General features: G+C 41.4%; 1 protein-coding gene across 2 annotated transcripts in view; it reads left to right on the top strand.

The window, feature by feature from the left end:
• The first annotated feature begins 7276 nt into the window (after window positions 1–7276).
• SHPRH (SNF2 histone linker PHD RING helicase) overlaps window positions 7277–14185 on the top strand; it is a 46451-nt gene continuing 39542 nt past the window's right edge. For both annotated transcript variants that reach the window (XM_032184334.1, XM_032184333.1), the window contains exons 1-7: window positions 7277–7358; window positions 7761–7838; window positions 8835–9508; window positions 9908–10037; window positions 11922–12140; window positions 12492–12570; window positions 13345–13495. In XM_032184334.1, the coding sequence (XP_032040225.1) occupies window positions 8867–9508; window positions 9908–10037; window positions 11922–12140; window positions 12492–12570; window positions 13345–13495 (1221 nt within the window). In that variant the 5' untranslated portion in view covers window positions 7277–7358; window positions 7761–7838; window positions 8835–8866. The remainder of the gene's footprint in view (window positions 7359–7760; window positions 7839–8834; window positions 9509–9907; window positions 10038–11921; window positions 12141–12491; window positions 12571–13344; window positions 13496–14185) is intronic.

Below are 14185 nucleotides of genomic sequence, written 5' to 3'. Positions count from 1 at the left end.
CCTCCTCAATTACAAGGGCTCATTTTTGTCCATGCAGGGCTGTGAATTTTTTCATTGTTTTATTGTGTGACAAGGTGTTGTTTTTGTGGTGCTTTTTTACCCTGAGACTGTGTTCAGTGATGCATTGTCATTTCTGGTGGCTCACTTCCCCGGTCAGACAAGGTGGATGCCACCAATTCCAACTAATGAACAGTCTTGTGGGATGAAAGAAAGCACTTTAGAACAAAGCAAGTCAAAGCTGAAAACCCTCAAAGCACAGAAAGCAGGAAGGAGAGTAGGTCGAAGCACAGTTTATTATCATGACTTGTGTATGAAGTTTGTAGTTGTAATGCTACACAACAGATGATGCACTCATCCTGGTGAGAGTACAGAAATGATTTTTTGTTGCTGTTGTTGTCATTGTTTTATAGACAAAACAAAATACATGCAGCTGGGTTTAGTTTGATGGGAAAAGGCAAAGGAAAGAGTAATGAAAATAAAATATCTACAGATACTGGGAATTAAAAAAAACAAAAAAAACAACAAAAAAAAAAACCATCAAGTTTCTATAATTGGAAACATTGACTATCTAAAGAAGTATCAAAACAGAGTACTTAACTTGCTTACATCACTTGTGCTGGTTATAAACCACAAAGCAGAGCTGTTAATTTGCTTGGTTCACCAGATCACACCAGGCTGGGTTTCTGTCCTTTGGTACCTGCATTATCATGTAGAGGAGCAACAAACACAAATTTGAAGCCACCAGACAACATTTTGTTGCTCATTTCTCACTGTATTTCTAATTTTTACGCCTAAGACACACATAAACATGGTTTGATTAAAAAAAAAAAAAAGTGTATGTGTATATATTATTGGAAGCACGTTTATATCTAGAAATAATGTTCTTTCTTACCAGTTAAGGTCACTGCCTTAGCAAGTTAATGTTCAGGCCAAAATAGGTCATGTCAGAGATGCTTCAGGCTCCTCTCCACTAGACCAAATATGAAAGACTTGCTCCAGAGGTCCACACTGCACCAGGGGACAGGGGGCTGGAGGCTTCAGGGCTCTTAATGTATATAATAACTGTAAGGGACCAGATCCCGTACTGGTTGGCAGTAACAATATCGAGATAGTGGGTAACAACCCTGAAGCATGGGGCAGTTTGCTGACAGCTTTGTGATGTCTCCTTGGCTGTTTCCTAAGCTCAGAATGAGAACAAATGCTGGGTGGTGTGGAACACACCTCTTACCACCCTGTAAAACTAGGGGCTTTTTCTGAGTCAGTGTAACAATCAAGGTGGACTCAAATATGAATTTTAGGCAGACAACTGAATATAATGCTGCTCTAAAGATGATGGTTATTAATCTTCCTTCATGAAGCAACGTCAAAAATAATGAATTAATTTTAAGATCAAATCTTGTTAAACTTAAAGAAAACATATGTAGAGGCAGATTTTCATCTGTGTTAATTAAATGCATTAGTTTGTGGTGTGAGTACTGCAGATCTTTGTGTGCTTCTCATTTTATAAATCAAGGAAATAATATCCTGATCACTGCTGAACTTCATATTTTCTCTGACAGAAGATACAAAGACTGCTTCTCACTTCTTTGTAAGGGAAGAGGCCAAAAGAAAAATGTCCCAGAAGACTGCACATTTTTGTTTCAATGTCACTTTGAATTGCCTTTTTATCCACGGTGCAGACCACAGAGAAGAATTTTGCGTAGAAGAGACTTTTGATTGGTTTGATCTTTATATCAGAGAGTCAGCTATGAATTCAAATCTTCTCTTGCTCGAGTGTGAAAATGAAGATTTTTCACAGCCAAGAAAATATCTCCGAAGAAAACACAGATAATGTCAGAAATATCTGTCATGAGTGTCCTTCAACTCTTCTCTAAACTAGTGCCTTGTATGATGCTATAAATATCTGTATTTTGAGCCTAGATTTCCAAATGCTTTCAATGATTTTATAATACATACTTTATTTATTTATATTCAGTCATATTAGAGGAGTTGCTTTATCCCAGGAACTGCAAACTTTTTTTTAATGCATTTTTCGTTATGTTAAAAAAAAAAAAAAAAAAAAAAAAGGCTCATAAAAGTAATATTAAAGCAATGAAAGCACCTTATTATGTATACATTTAAATAACTTCAAGAGCTGCATTGCAAATCCTGGATAGTAACTCCAGATGATATCCTAGATGCAACGTGGTTATTTTCTTTTCCTGCTCTCTATTACATCATCTTTTTAACTGTCTTCTTGTGTTGGAAAAAGGGAGATGGGCTTCACTCCCACCAGTGCCTGATCAGCTGCTACCACCAGTGCTGAGGTCAGTTATCACCTGGTTTCCACAAAACCAGCATGCAGCTCAGCTGAGTGGCAGATGGGCCAGGGTGCGTAAGAGCTGCGTACACACATGAGCAGACAGATGGCCGAAGGAGTGCTATCCTGTGGGGTGTGGATGGACTCCTCCAGGAGAAGCTGCGTAGAGAGATAGAAGGGCATGAGAGATATATTGAACTCTCTTATTTTGAAGAAACAGAACCGAAATCCTGAATACAAAGTCAAAAAAAAAGAGAGGTTTGTAATCCCGTGGCTACGAGGTATTGTTTTATGCATGCTGGGGAGTTAGCCTACTGGCTTACATGATTGCTTTTGGCACACAAAAATATTTTGTTCTTTGTAGCTTTCTGAAAAATATGTAAATCTTCCACTCTTGCCTGAAGCAGCATTATAGACATGGATAGCAGCAATTTTATGATGAACACTTTAAAAATCCCACTATGATAGCTAAATTACTTTAAAACACCAAACACCAAGGAAGTTGCGTAGAGTTGAACCTATGAACATAATTTCCTACAAATGCACAGAATTCTGACTGCAGATTTACTGATCTGGAATAGATTGGAGCCGTATTATACCTCTGCCAGGGTCCATTTTTTCATTTCCATCATATGGTGATTTTATCTATAGAACACAAATCTCCTATTAGTTAACTAACTGATTAACACAGTGAGTGGTTTTCTACCTAATTTGCTGAGGCACACAGATGCTCAGTTAGGTATTCGGCATAATGTACAGTCATTGTAGTGCAGGGAACACAGTACACCTGCCCTCAGTTTTATTCTTTTGCTGTAGCCATTCACATTTCCTGCCGACAAAACCAACCTGGAGAAAAACACAACTTTGATTTATTTTAGAAAGCTCCTGGCTGTTTTTGCAATTAAAATATTGCTGAAAAGACCCTAAAGTATTGTATGTTGACTACTGTGCTGTTCTCTCTTCTTCATCCTCCCTCAAAAATAAACCCTCCACAAAGTTGCATGTCTCTCACTTTTATTTGCTTACTTTTTCTGGGATTTAAGAGTTGTTATTGAGATCAAAGAGGAATTCATATCCATAAGCAGGAGAGGCTATGTTCTTAAGTGTGATCAAAAAAAAACCCAAACCAAAACAAAACAAAAACACAGTCTCCTTTTATGTCACATTTGCTTTTCTTTTCCCTTCTATTTCCTTAAATTAAATGGCAATTATCTTCTTTCATGCATGCAAGTTCTTTAGAACAGGAGGGAAATTACTAGGTACTAATCACTAGGATCCTTAGTTATTAGCTGCTGAATAGAAATGGGCATTCTTCCACCCGCTCTTGACCCTTATTTCAAAATAGAGCTTGTTTATCCTGAGAACTATGGAAGATATTTCCTGCAGAATGGGAGTGCAAGAAAAAGAGAGTCTCAGGCAGAAATCATTATGCAGAATGGGCACCCTCTTGGTGCCATTGTATTTTTTTCTCTTCTGAAAGCAGAAAAGGTTCCTTTCTTGCTTACTAATTTTCTGATGACATCCAGATGAGGTGATAAATAAAGTTCTATTTCATGAGTGCTTTGTATTTTAAGTCTTTAAAAACACAATCACTACAAAAATAAAGCACAAATCCAAACCTTGGAGAGGAAATCAGTAAACAGAGGACATGCATAATATATAAATAAAACAGTCAATTAAAAGATGAGAACTAGGAGTTTTATAGACATTAGCATGTGAAAAAGCTTGCAAATGCACGGATTGTTGTCTTCTATTTCTATAAAGATTCTTAAAGTGTATGCTGCTTGAACAGTTTCTAATAATGGGTGACTGATTTGACTACCATCTGTGATGTGGTGGTTTTGTGTTTTGTTGTTGTTGTTTGCTTGTTTGTTTGATTGTGTTTTATTTCCATTCTTTTCCTGCAGGAGAATCTGCTGTGATGTTTTAGTTTAGACATTTTTGTCTGCTCTTGTTTGTGATGCCATATATTTGTATCGGAGAGCTCCAAGTGGAAGAAGTGTTCTTTGTGCTTTTAGTGGGAAGAGAGTTTAAATTTTGTGATCATCACTTCCTGGGGAAGAGAGGGTAAGGGCTAGGTAAGGTGGATACTGCTCGAACATTATGTCAATGTTTGTTTCTGTTTCAAGGAGACTGGGAAAATTTCTCTGGATGATTCATCACCTACTGGATTCCCAAGAAGAGCCTGTGCCAAAAGTTTAGAGCTCCTTCAGAAATTCAGAATATTCACTTCATAAAGAGCTTTGGGAGGAGGGGCTGGTGAAAATCCTGAACTGTAAAAATACAAGCTGTCAGGGTAGATCCATCATGTCCAAGCAGGCATTATAGATTTATAATGGAGTAGGACATCACAATATTCATTGTTAACTTCATGGCTACTTGTAGATCCCAGGACATTAATAACACAGTTTCTTATTGCTAACCTTAGAATTAGATTTGACAGCAGTTATGGATCTTTACAGGTAGCCCTTTAGGCTACACACATATAGCCTCTACCAGGCAATCCTGTGGATACAGTTTAGTTTCTGGCCAAGCAGCACAGCCTGTATCTTATCTTCTGGCCTTTTGGAAGAAGCTGCGCCCGGTCTGCATTTAAGCAGGACTGGCCCTCAGCATGAGAAGCATCCTGAAACGTTTTGTGCCCCTTTTTGCTGCAAATGTCCCTGTATGGTCTTCATAAGGGCACTGGCCTCATATACCTCTTCATTCCATCATTATAACAGTTGGACAGTCATGCTAACAGCACAGTTGCTACTGGTGCTACTCTTCCTGGGGAAGCTTAACACCACAGACCTGTCTTTGGAGTCATCCAAACCCAAAATAAAAAGGCAAATCATCCACAGAAGCCTGGTTTCCCTGTATTCCCAGGTAGCTCTGGTTACAGACTGAAGTCAAAGTGTTTTTTTTTCCAGTTAGCAGGCTTCCCTTTTCTTTCCTGTTTCCCACTACTGGTGTAACCCAGACTCATCAAGCAGAGGAGGAAGAGCAGCCACTGTTGGATCTCTGTCTTTCCTGTCAAGAGCAGGTGCAGAACCCTTGTGTGAGGAGTCCCATGTCTGAGGTCCTGCACGGGAGAGTCTCCCCTGCCCCAGACTGACTGCATATCACTTTTAGGACCCCTCATGCCTCACTAACCATCAAGGGAGTTGTCCTCTGACTGCTCTGGAACATATCATTGGAGAGAGCCTCTTCAGGCTGGGAAAATCTGATGCTCACGTCTTGCAACATGAACCTGGATGTCAACCCTTGCTGGGAGCTGTCTACCCAGGCATATGGCTGCAAGCCAGGATGTGGGAGTGAAACGTGGCAGAAATTCCTAGGGAAGCAGAAAACTTGAACTGCCCACTCATTGAGTCAACAGCTAACTCCCAAAAGGCACATCCAGAAACAAAAGGCATTTAGTAAAAAACAAACAGAAAAAGAAGTGGTTCTCGAGCCACCAGCTCAGCAGCACTTGCCGCAGTGCACAGGCCTTGTGCAAGAGCAGGCTCGGACACACTGCTCATGGGGTTGGACACCGTTGTTGCAGCCAGAGGTCACAGCATGGGTAACACGGTGAGCTGCCCGCACAGTGATCTGAGCCTGGCCTTAGGCTTTTTGGACTAGCAGGACCTTCTTCACACAGGGAGCTAAACAAGCTCTTCTGCCACCTCCACAATGTCTTCACACAGATGCTGGAGAACTTCTCAGCAGTAAAGCTGTGCACAGAGCTACAGAGCACCCTGAGGGCACCACCAGCCCTGCCTCTCCCTGCCCACCCCCAGGCCCAGGACCCAACATTAGCCCAGGGCCACCAGCCCCAGCTCCAGCAAGGCTGCAGCAGGGCCAGGCTACAGCTCCCCACAGCCCTGCCCTGCTGTAGGCCCATGTCCTGGCCAGACCTTGTCCTGTCTCCATCCAAAAGGGAGGTGCCCGGTGTCAGGGCTGGGGCTGCCCCAGTGCCCTCAGTGCCCTGCTCCTGGTGGGGCAGGGGGATGGGATGGGCTGCCGGGCCCTGCCCTGATGTACCCACAGGCAGTCCTGACACCCACAGGGTACACACACACATTTTCAGTTGTTGCACGGAACCTGCCCAGCAAACAGATATGTTCCCTCTGATTCATCCCCTCTGCTGCTGTTACCTTGCCACGTAAACCCACTACATCAATGCACACCAGGCAGTATGGAGTTGTTACTTTATCTGTGTTCTACAGTAATTTACAGTCGTAGGACTGGGTGGTGATTTTAAAGTGAATTTTCATGCAGGAATGGTCACGCAGGAAGACATGCACTGGGAATTGAAACAAACCGCCAGCATGGCAGTGCCAGCGCTCTGAGGGCTTCCTTCCACACTGAGTACACCACAGCCCTGGGCAGCTCCTCTGGGGCCACAGGAGCCTCACCCTTCCGGAGTGGCTGAGAACAGGGGAGAATCAGCCACAAAACTTGGTAAGGATTTTCTCTGTGAAGACTAAGAAAGGGCCTAAATAGCTGCTACAAGAAAAAAATAAATAAATAAATAAAAATTAATGGCTTTCTGATTTGTTTATTTAGAGCTGTTATAACAGAAGTCCCCAGGCGTGGATCTGTGTCTTTCACAGGAAGACAAGTGCTTCCACATTATTTACTGAAGGGCTATGTGCAGCCATGGGGCTGAGCCTGCCCTTACGCAGTGACAGCTGCCGAGGAAACCCCTCCCTGCACCCCTGCTCTTGGAGCACTTTCTGGCGCCTTGCCCTCGCGCCTGCGCACACCGCCAACGACGCCGCGCCCTCCCTCCTGCCCCGCCCCTAGCCCCGCCCCACTGAGGGCAGCCCCTCTTTCCCCGCCCCCTCACGCCGCGGGGAGTCACCGCGCATGCACCGCGCATTCCCCCCCTCACGCTCCTTGTTACGCTAGCGGGGAAGGGGGCGGGAACAACGCTGCCTTCCTCGCCTCCCATTGGCCGCCGGCCGGGCCGGGGCGGGTGCGCGCGCATCGCCGTGCCCGGGAGGTCGCTGCCGCTGCGCTGCGGGCCGGGGGCCGCCTGCCCCCCCCCCCCCCCCCCAGACCGGACGTCGGCGGGGCGCGAGCCCCTGCGGTACGTTAGTGGCCGTTAGCGACCGTTGGCGGCAGTTGGCAACCGTTGGCCGCCGCGGGGGGAGCCTGGCCGCCCCCTCCCAGCCGTGGGCCCCGCGGGGAGCGCCTCGTCCCGGTGGGGCTCGGCTCGGGCAGCCCCGTCCCGGGGAGCGCCCCCTGCCCGGGTCCGGGTCCGGGTCCGGCTGGGGAGCGGCGGGGCGCGGGCCTCAGGAGGGGGGAGCGAACGCGGGGCCGGCCGGCTGCGGTGTCCTGCGGGACTTTGAAAACCAGCCGCGGTTCTGAGGATCCTGCCCTCTTCCCGCAGGAGCCCTTTAACGTTAGGATGTTGGGATTAGGAGCTTGGGGTGTTTGCCTCTCGGCTCCCGGCGCTTTGGTAGCGGTTGTGTCTGTGTTTCCTCAACAGTTGCGTGCGGAGGCTGAATCGGCGTGGATGTGTAAATATTTTCCTGTTGTGGTGACAAAGAAGGCGCTGTAATATGAGGTAAGAAATCTGCCGCCGTGTTTAAGCTCCTTATAAGGATCCTTATAACTGTCAAAGATAGTTTTCTTTAAAAACGATGACTGCTTATTTGAGTACTTAAGCATGAGCATGTAGTCCTGAGTGTGTAGTCATTAGTTTCCCCAATAAGTCTAATATTCCGTTATTTTCTTCTTCATGTACGTTGTTTAGCATGTGGACTTTATTTTCTAGTATTTTATCTATAAAATCTGTTCCTTGCCCAGGTTGTGGCAAGGAGCTGGAGTTGTATCTTGATTAACCTTAGCAGTTAGTTGAATTCAGTAAGCCTAAGCATTTAGTTTGATGATTGGTCTCACTGAAATGCATGGTGGCAGAAGTAAAGGCTCCTCTGCAAGTAGTTTGTATATCCAGCTCTCAGGATGCACAACTTCCTGGGAAAATAAAGTGTTCGGTCACTGGGGACTTCTAAGGACAGAATTTGATACCTTAGTATCTAAACTATGTTTTATGTAATAGCAGTTTCAGACAGTCCTCTGCTAAGTTTGCTTAAAGTTTCATTCCTATGTAGGCTTTGGAAGAAAAGGAGGGGCACTCTGCTTGTTGCTTCCCCACGCCCGCCTCCAAATCTCTGGTACATCCTGCACTTTTGTGTATGGTGTTTCTTTTGCTGTCTCCCTCCACCCCCAGCTTTGAGGGATTCCAGTGCTTCTACATCTATATCTGTCCCACAAGATTCTGAGCAGTAGTGAAATATAGCATTCCTGTTGATCTCCCTCTGTAACTGTCTGGCAGAATGAGCCGTAGTACAAGACAAATTCTTCGCATCCTCTTTGTGTAAGGTTTTTGCATAGGGACGGGAGATGGTCTGTAAAACTGCCTACTGATCAGTTAGATTTCTTAATGCATATGCCTGCGTCCAAAACTTTGCAAGTTTAGCAGTAGCTGCACAGTCAGATTTCAGTGTGAACATTCAATTTTGCAATACTTATCACTGACTAATATAAATTCATCTCACAGAGTCTGAAAATAGCATCGAGAAAAACGACAAAATGAGTAGTCGTCGAAAGCGTGCACCTCCATCAAAAATAGACGATGTGAAGAAAAAACAGCTCTGCTGGAATATGCATGAAGACCGGAGAAATGAGGTGATAACATTAGATGATGAAATGACCAATGAGGATGATGTTCCAGGCCCAAGCACTTCCTCTTCGTCCTTCATTGTTATAAATGATGATAGCACTGATGAGGATGTCAGTCAAAAAGAAGACACCGGTTCAAAGTCTGTTAAATTTTTTACAGTTAACGACGAAGAAGACTCTTATTCCACTTTGACTTCTGTGTCAGTACAGCTAAATATTACTGTCCTGCCATACCGTGCAGATGGGTCCTGGAAAGCTTTATTGGGAGAATTTGCTCTTTGTCATCCTTCTGAGCAGATTCTAGCTGAGGAATTCCATGAAAGGGGCTTTACTTTGATGAGAGGAGACTCTGATGATCACCTGCAGGTCTGTGTCCATAAAAGAAGCGAAGAAGAGTACAGTAACGAAACAAAGGAATACCTGGGTGCTTATGAACAAATTATTATGGTGGAACCAACTTTAGGTGGTGAAATATTGGAAGGCTTGCGATGGTTGCAAAAGAAAAAGATAATTGGCCTTTATCAAAGACCTGCAGAGGCTCAGGCTTTAAAGGTATTGATTCATATATCTATTTTTGTTGTTTTACGTTTTAAAATTTGGAAGATTAAACACTGCTGAACAACGAAGTCTGTCTTACAGTTTTATAATGTGATGAAATACATAGTTTCTGCATCCTTTTGCAAGTGTTTTTGGTGTGTTTTCTTCTGAAGACTGTCTTTACTGTTGCACCATTACTAACATTTTAATCAAATGAATTAAGGTAGCTTTTGTCTGTGACATACTGTATCTTCCTTACTGTTACCTTGGCAAAGTTCATCATATCTGTCTGCATCTGTTTATTTTGAAGGTTTGGTAGCTAAGGTTTTTCATGTAGAAGGCTATGAAAATTACAGTGTTTTTATTTATAATGTCCTTAGCATTCTGATAATTAAATGATTAAACATTTCATAGGTTGGAATTTACCTTCTGGAAGCTGGGCTTAGTAAACCAGATTTTCTCAGTGATGGAGGTGGAAGACCCAAAAAAGCTAATCAGCTGATTCAAAAACTCATGGAAAAGTTCTATAGTTTTATAATTCCAGGTAATCTGATTCAGTTGAATGTTGATTAATACTTTTTGTTATTTCTGTTATTGTCTCTTTTCAGTAGTTTCAAATATAAAGGAAAAGTTATTCCTGCCATATAGAGCAGCTCTCTTTTTAAGTAATATTATTAGGTAATAAACTTTCCATATTAGTATCCGACCATTAATCATATGCTAATTAACTTGTGGACAAATTACAGATGGTAATCTTCCTTCTCTACAGATAAGGCTCTGAGGCACATAAAAGCTTGAGACCTTACCATCTGGGGAGTAAATGCAGATTTCTTTAATGCATGTGAATTATTTGAACAGATGTACAGTAAATGGCTGAAGATACCTAAGAAATGTTTATTAAAAAAAAAAATTAAACTCAGAGAAGTTTTATTCCTAGTTTGGTGCCTAACACAACCATGGCAACAGATTTTTTGTTTGGTTTATACTGTAAAACAATCGTAAAGAAAACTGCATTGATGAAGTTATGTAGAAATGAGGGAGATGTTCTCTCCATCCTATTGCTTTTATATTTTTTTTCCTCGGTGTACTCATCCTGGTAATGTTCTTGTAGAGGGTTTTGAGACTTGGAGTTATGGATTCCATATCAAGTTAAAGCAAGCATAGGATAGATGCATTAATGAATCTGCAAAAGATCAAAGTTACACTTCACAAATGTGGTAATTTCATTGTAATTTCCATGAAGTTAGGAATCTCTGTGAGAGGATCCCTTGGAGTAGTTTCTGTAGCTCTCTGGTGTTTGTGCCACGTATATTTCCTTTTTTTTTTTTTTTTTTTTTTGAGAGGTGTCACAGTGGTAGTCTGATTTAATTGTTGTGCCTCCCAGTATCATTTTTCTCTTTTTTTTTCAGTATGATGTTATAGTTTTAAATGTACCTTAAAGGTCACTTTGTGATGATTATGCTGGGCTTGAGTTGCTTCTTAACTTTGGTCTTCTGAGAAAAATGCTGCAAGGTGGCTTTCTCTCCAATACTAGCTAGGGTTAGTGTCTTTATTTGAACTGTAGGGTTGTACAGCTCTTCCCAGGTTTTATTAGTACTGATTTTACTTGGGACCTAAAATGCTCTCAAAACTTGTGCAAGCCTTTTGTTGCCTCATCTTACTTCAGCTTCCTAAAATACTGACCCTTAAATTTTTCATAAATATTTGTTCTGCAGTGCATAAGTTCTGTGTATGCCCATATACCCAAATTTCATGGAAAATATGTATGTACAAGGTCTTCTTTGCTAAGTCTCCTAGAGGGTACATACTTCTCTTGAGGTAGGATTATGATTTCTGAAGTATGAGTTGTCTGACTTCTTGCAGTGATACGATGGGAATTCCATGTTGTTAGACTTCTACAATTTTTATAGCCAGATGAATAATTTAAAAGTAACATGAAAACTTATACTGAAGAGATTTTCTGATTGTTTTTAATGTTTTCATATCAAGAAGGACTTTATTTAATGAAAAATGAACAAATCCTTTACAACCCACTGTGATTTTCCCCTTTCTCTAAGTCGATCAACCCATGTGAACATTTTAAACTGAAATGTGAGTTATTTGTGATTCTTTATCCACTGGAAATACTTAGTGGAAGGTATTTATTGAATAAATAAAATCTGGTCATTCTGTGCCTAAACTCTGAAGGAAGAGCTTTTCCAGTTATATCCATTTCCATGATGGCAGTAGAGTGTTAATGTTAGCATCTAGGAAAGTGTTCTTTGTTTCCTACTGCTGGTAGCTGAGTCAGGTGCAGTTGTGACATGTTTAAATGATGTTTTGCTTTGTTTGTTTTCATGGCTTAAATAAGTATGTTGCAGCAGAACTTACTGAAATGTTGACAAGAGTTAATTGATAATGCATCTCTTGAATGACTGGGTGTATACAGATGTGCTGGAGGAAGATGAAGAAGAATCAGACATGGAACTAGAGCGCCAAAATATCGAAGAGCTTTATGACTTTGTAAGGCATACCCATCAGCAGGATATCCAATTGCTGAGAGAGGATGTGCAGCATCCTGCCTTAATTCCTATTCTGAGGCCGTACCAAAGTGAGGCTGTGAATTGGATGCTTCACAGAGAGAACTTCACAGGCACTCCAAGCAATGGCAAGTATATGGGCCTGGAAAACTTGTATAACTGAGGAAAGTGGTGTTGTATTGTGAGCATAATGTTTTCTTACTGTTTGATTAGAAGCTTTGTTAATTATTTCATTACTATTTTTATAAAAGGTGTGGCTTATAAAAGCAACCCAAGTGGGTTGCTTGGGTAGTGCACTAAATGAGAAGATAAATATGCTTTGCTGATCAGCAGATGATACAGCTTGTTGGTCATGAAGTGTGGTGGACGTCTGCTTCTTTTATTTAAGTGCCACAATAAGGCTAAGCAATTCTAAGTACTGTTCTAACTACTGTTTATAGAGAAACCTTGTAATACTATTATGACCTCTTTCTCCCTAGAAAATGCACTGCACTTCTTATGGCGAGAGGTCATCACTCTGGATGGAGTGAAAATCTACTATAATCCATTTACAGGCTGGTACGTTTCTACGGTCACCTCTTTAGAGAACACCTTAAAGCTGTACTTTGTGAAAAACCTTATTGGCAGCTTTTACCTGGAGAATACAAGATAATCCATAATTCTAGCTTTTCAGTTAACAACTAAAGAATTAGAACAATGATATATTTGATTTTTAATGAAAGGGCAAATTGGAGTATATAATACATGGAAAAATAAGTAAATCTGGAGTTGAAGACAGTTCTTAAAGCTGCTTGTATTTGATGTAAGTTTTTGGTTATAAGATTAACATTCTTTTAAAATTAGAATGCTGGAGGCTTCAACCTGTTCTTCCAATGCTTTTAAAAGCTAAAGGAAGGAGGCAGCATAAAGCTTTTTATTAATGCAATTATTATCTCAGTTTCATTTTTCTCATGAATTTGTTTAGAACAGAATCTTTTGCTAGTATGCTTTTTTCCTGTTGTGTGTATGTAATTTTCAGAATATGAATATAAATATATTTTTATTTTTGTAGACTAATGTTGCAATACGCTAAGATTAGCGAAGCAAAATCTATCAGGGTGGAGGTGTGGGGGTAACCTTCTGCCATACACATTAATTTTGACCAGGTTGGAACACTCAAAGCTTGCAAGCTTTTGTCAAGCTCAGTTTATCTAATAAAAGATATTACCCATTCGTAGGTACTACCCCTTGCTTTGCTGACACTGTGCTGTGTGTATATTCCTGAACACATGCTTCTGTCATACCGTTCTGTAATCACTGATTTTCCTCTTGGGAACGTACTTGTTTTTTTAGTATTATCCGTGAATATCCATGTGCTGGACCTCAGTGGCCTGGAGGTATTTTGGCAGATGAGATGGGTCTTGGAAAAACAGTAGAAGTGTTGGCGCTTATTCTGACTCACACCCGACAAGACATTAAGCAAGATGATCTGACATTACCTGAGGTGAGGCAACTAGGGTAAGATTTAATATGAGGAAATTACTTCTCAGATTAATGAAATGTGTTTTATCTCTAAGTTTACTATTTTGTTTTATATTAATCCAGAATCAAAGCTGGATTAAAGTACAGTAAAAACTTTAGCTTTTTACTTTGTGATACGTGGTGACATAAATAGTGGAGTAGATTGCATGAGTGGCATTTGATACCATTCCCCTTTGTTGAAGGGGACTAGCAGGCAACTGCACTGTTAATAAGCTGTTAATAGTTTCCACACACTCCAAGAGTGTATGAATTTATAGTTTGGTCTGCTAAGTCAGAAATTGTTCTCCCCTTCACTTCATTCTATTAATAAGTATCAAACATCTATTAGACAAGCTGTATTGCTTATTTGTTTTTGTCTTTCTGGCTGTATGTACAATATGTATTTTCCTCTCCTGCCTTTCCCCATCCGTAATCTATGTCAGTTACAGCTATAGATTCCTTCAACTTAGTTCTGAAGTCGCAGAGACCCCAAGGGGCTTGCTGGGCTGCTCTTCTGTTTTAGTGTAGGGTGTTGAACAGCATTTGCCAGAAAACTGAGCCAATGGGTATCATTCTACCTACTTAAAAATAAATAAATAAATAAATAAATTAGTGGGATCAGTGCATCGTAAGAGTGCACACTTCATTAACAGTTCAAGCTTTTTTTCAAATG

This window comes from Aythya fuligula, chromosome 3 (assembly GCF_009819795.1).
Source record: "Aythya fuligula isolate bAytFul2 chromosome 3, bAytFul2.pri, whole genome shotgun sequence".
Classification (NCBI taxonomy): Eukaryota; Metazoa; Chordata; class Aves; order Anseriformes; family Anatidae; genus Aythya; species Aythya fuligula.
This window is presented reverse-complemented; position numbering and strand designations above follow the sequence as displayed.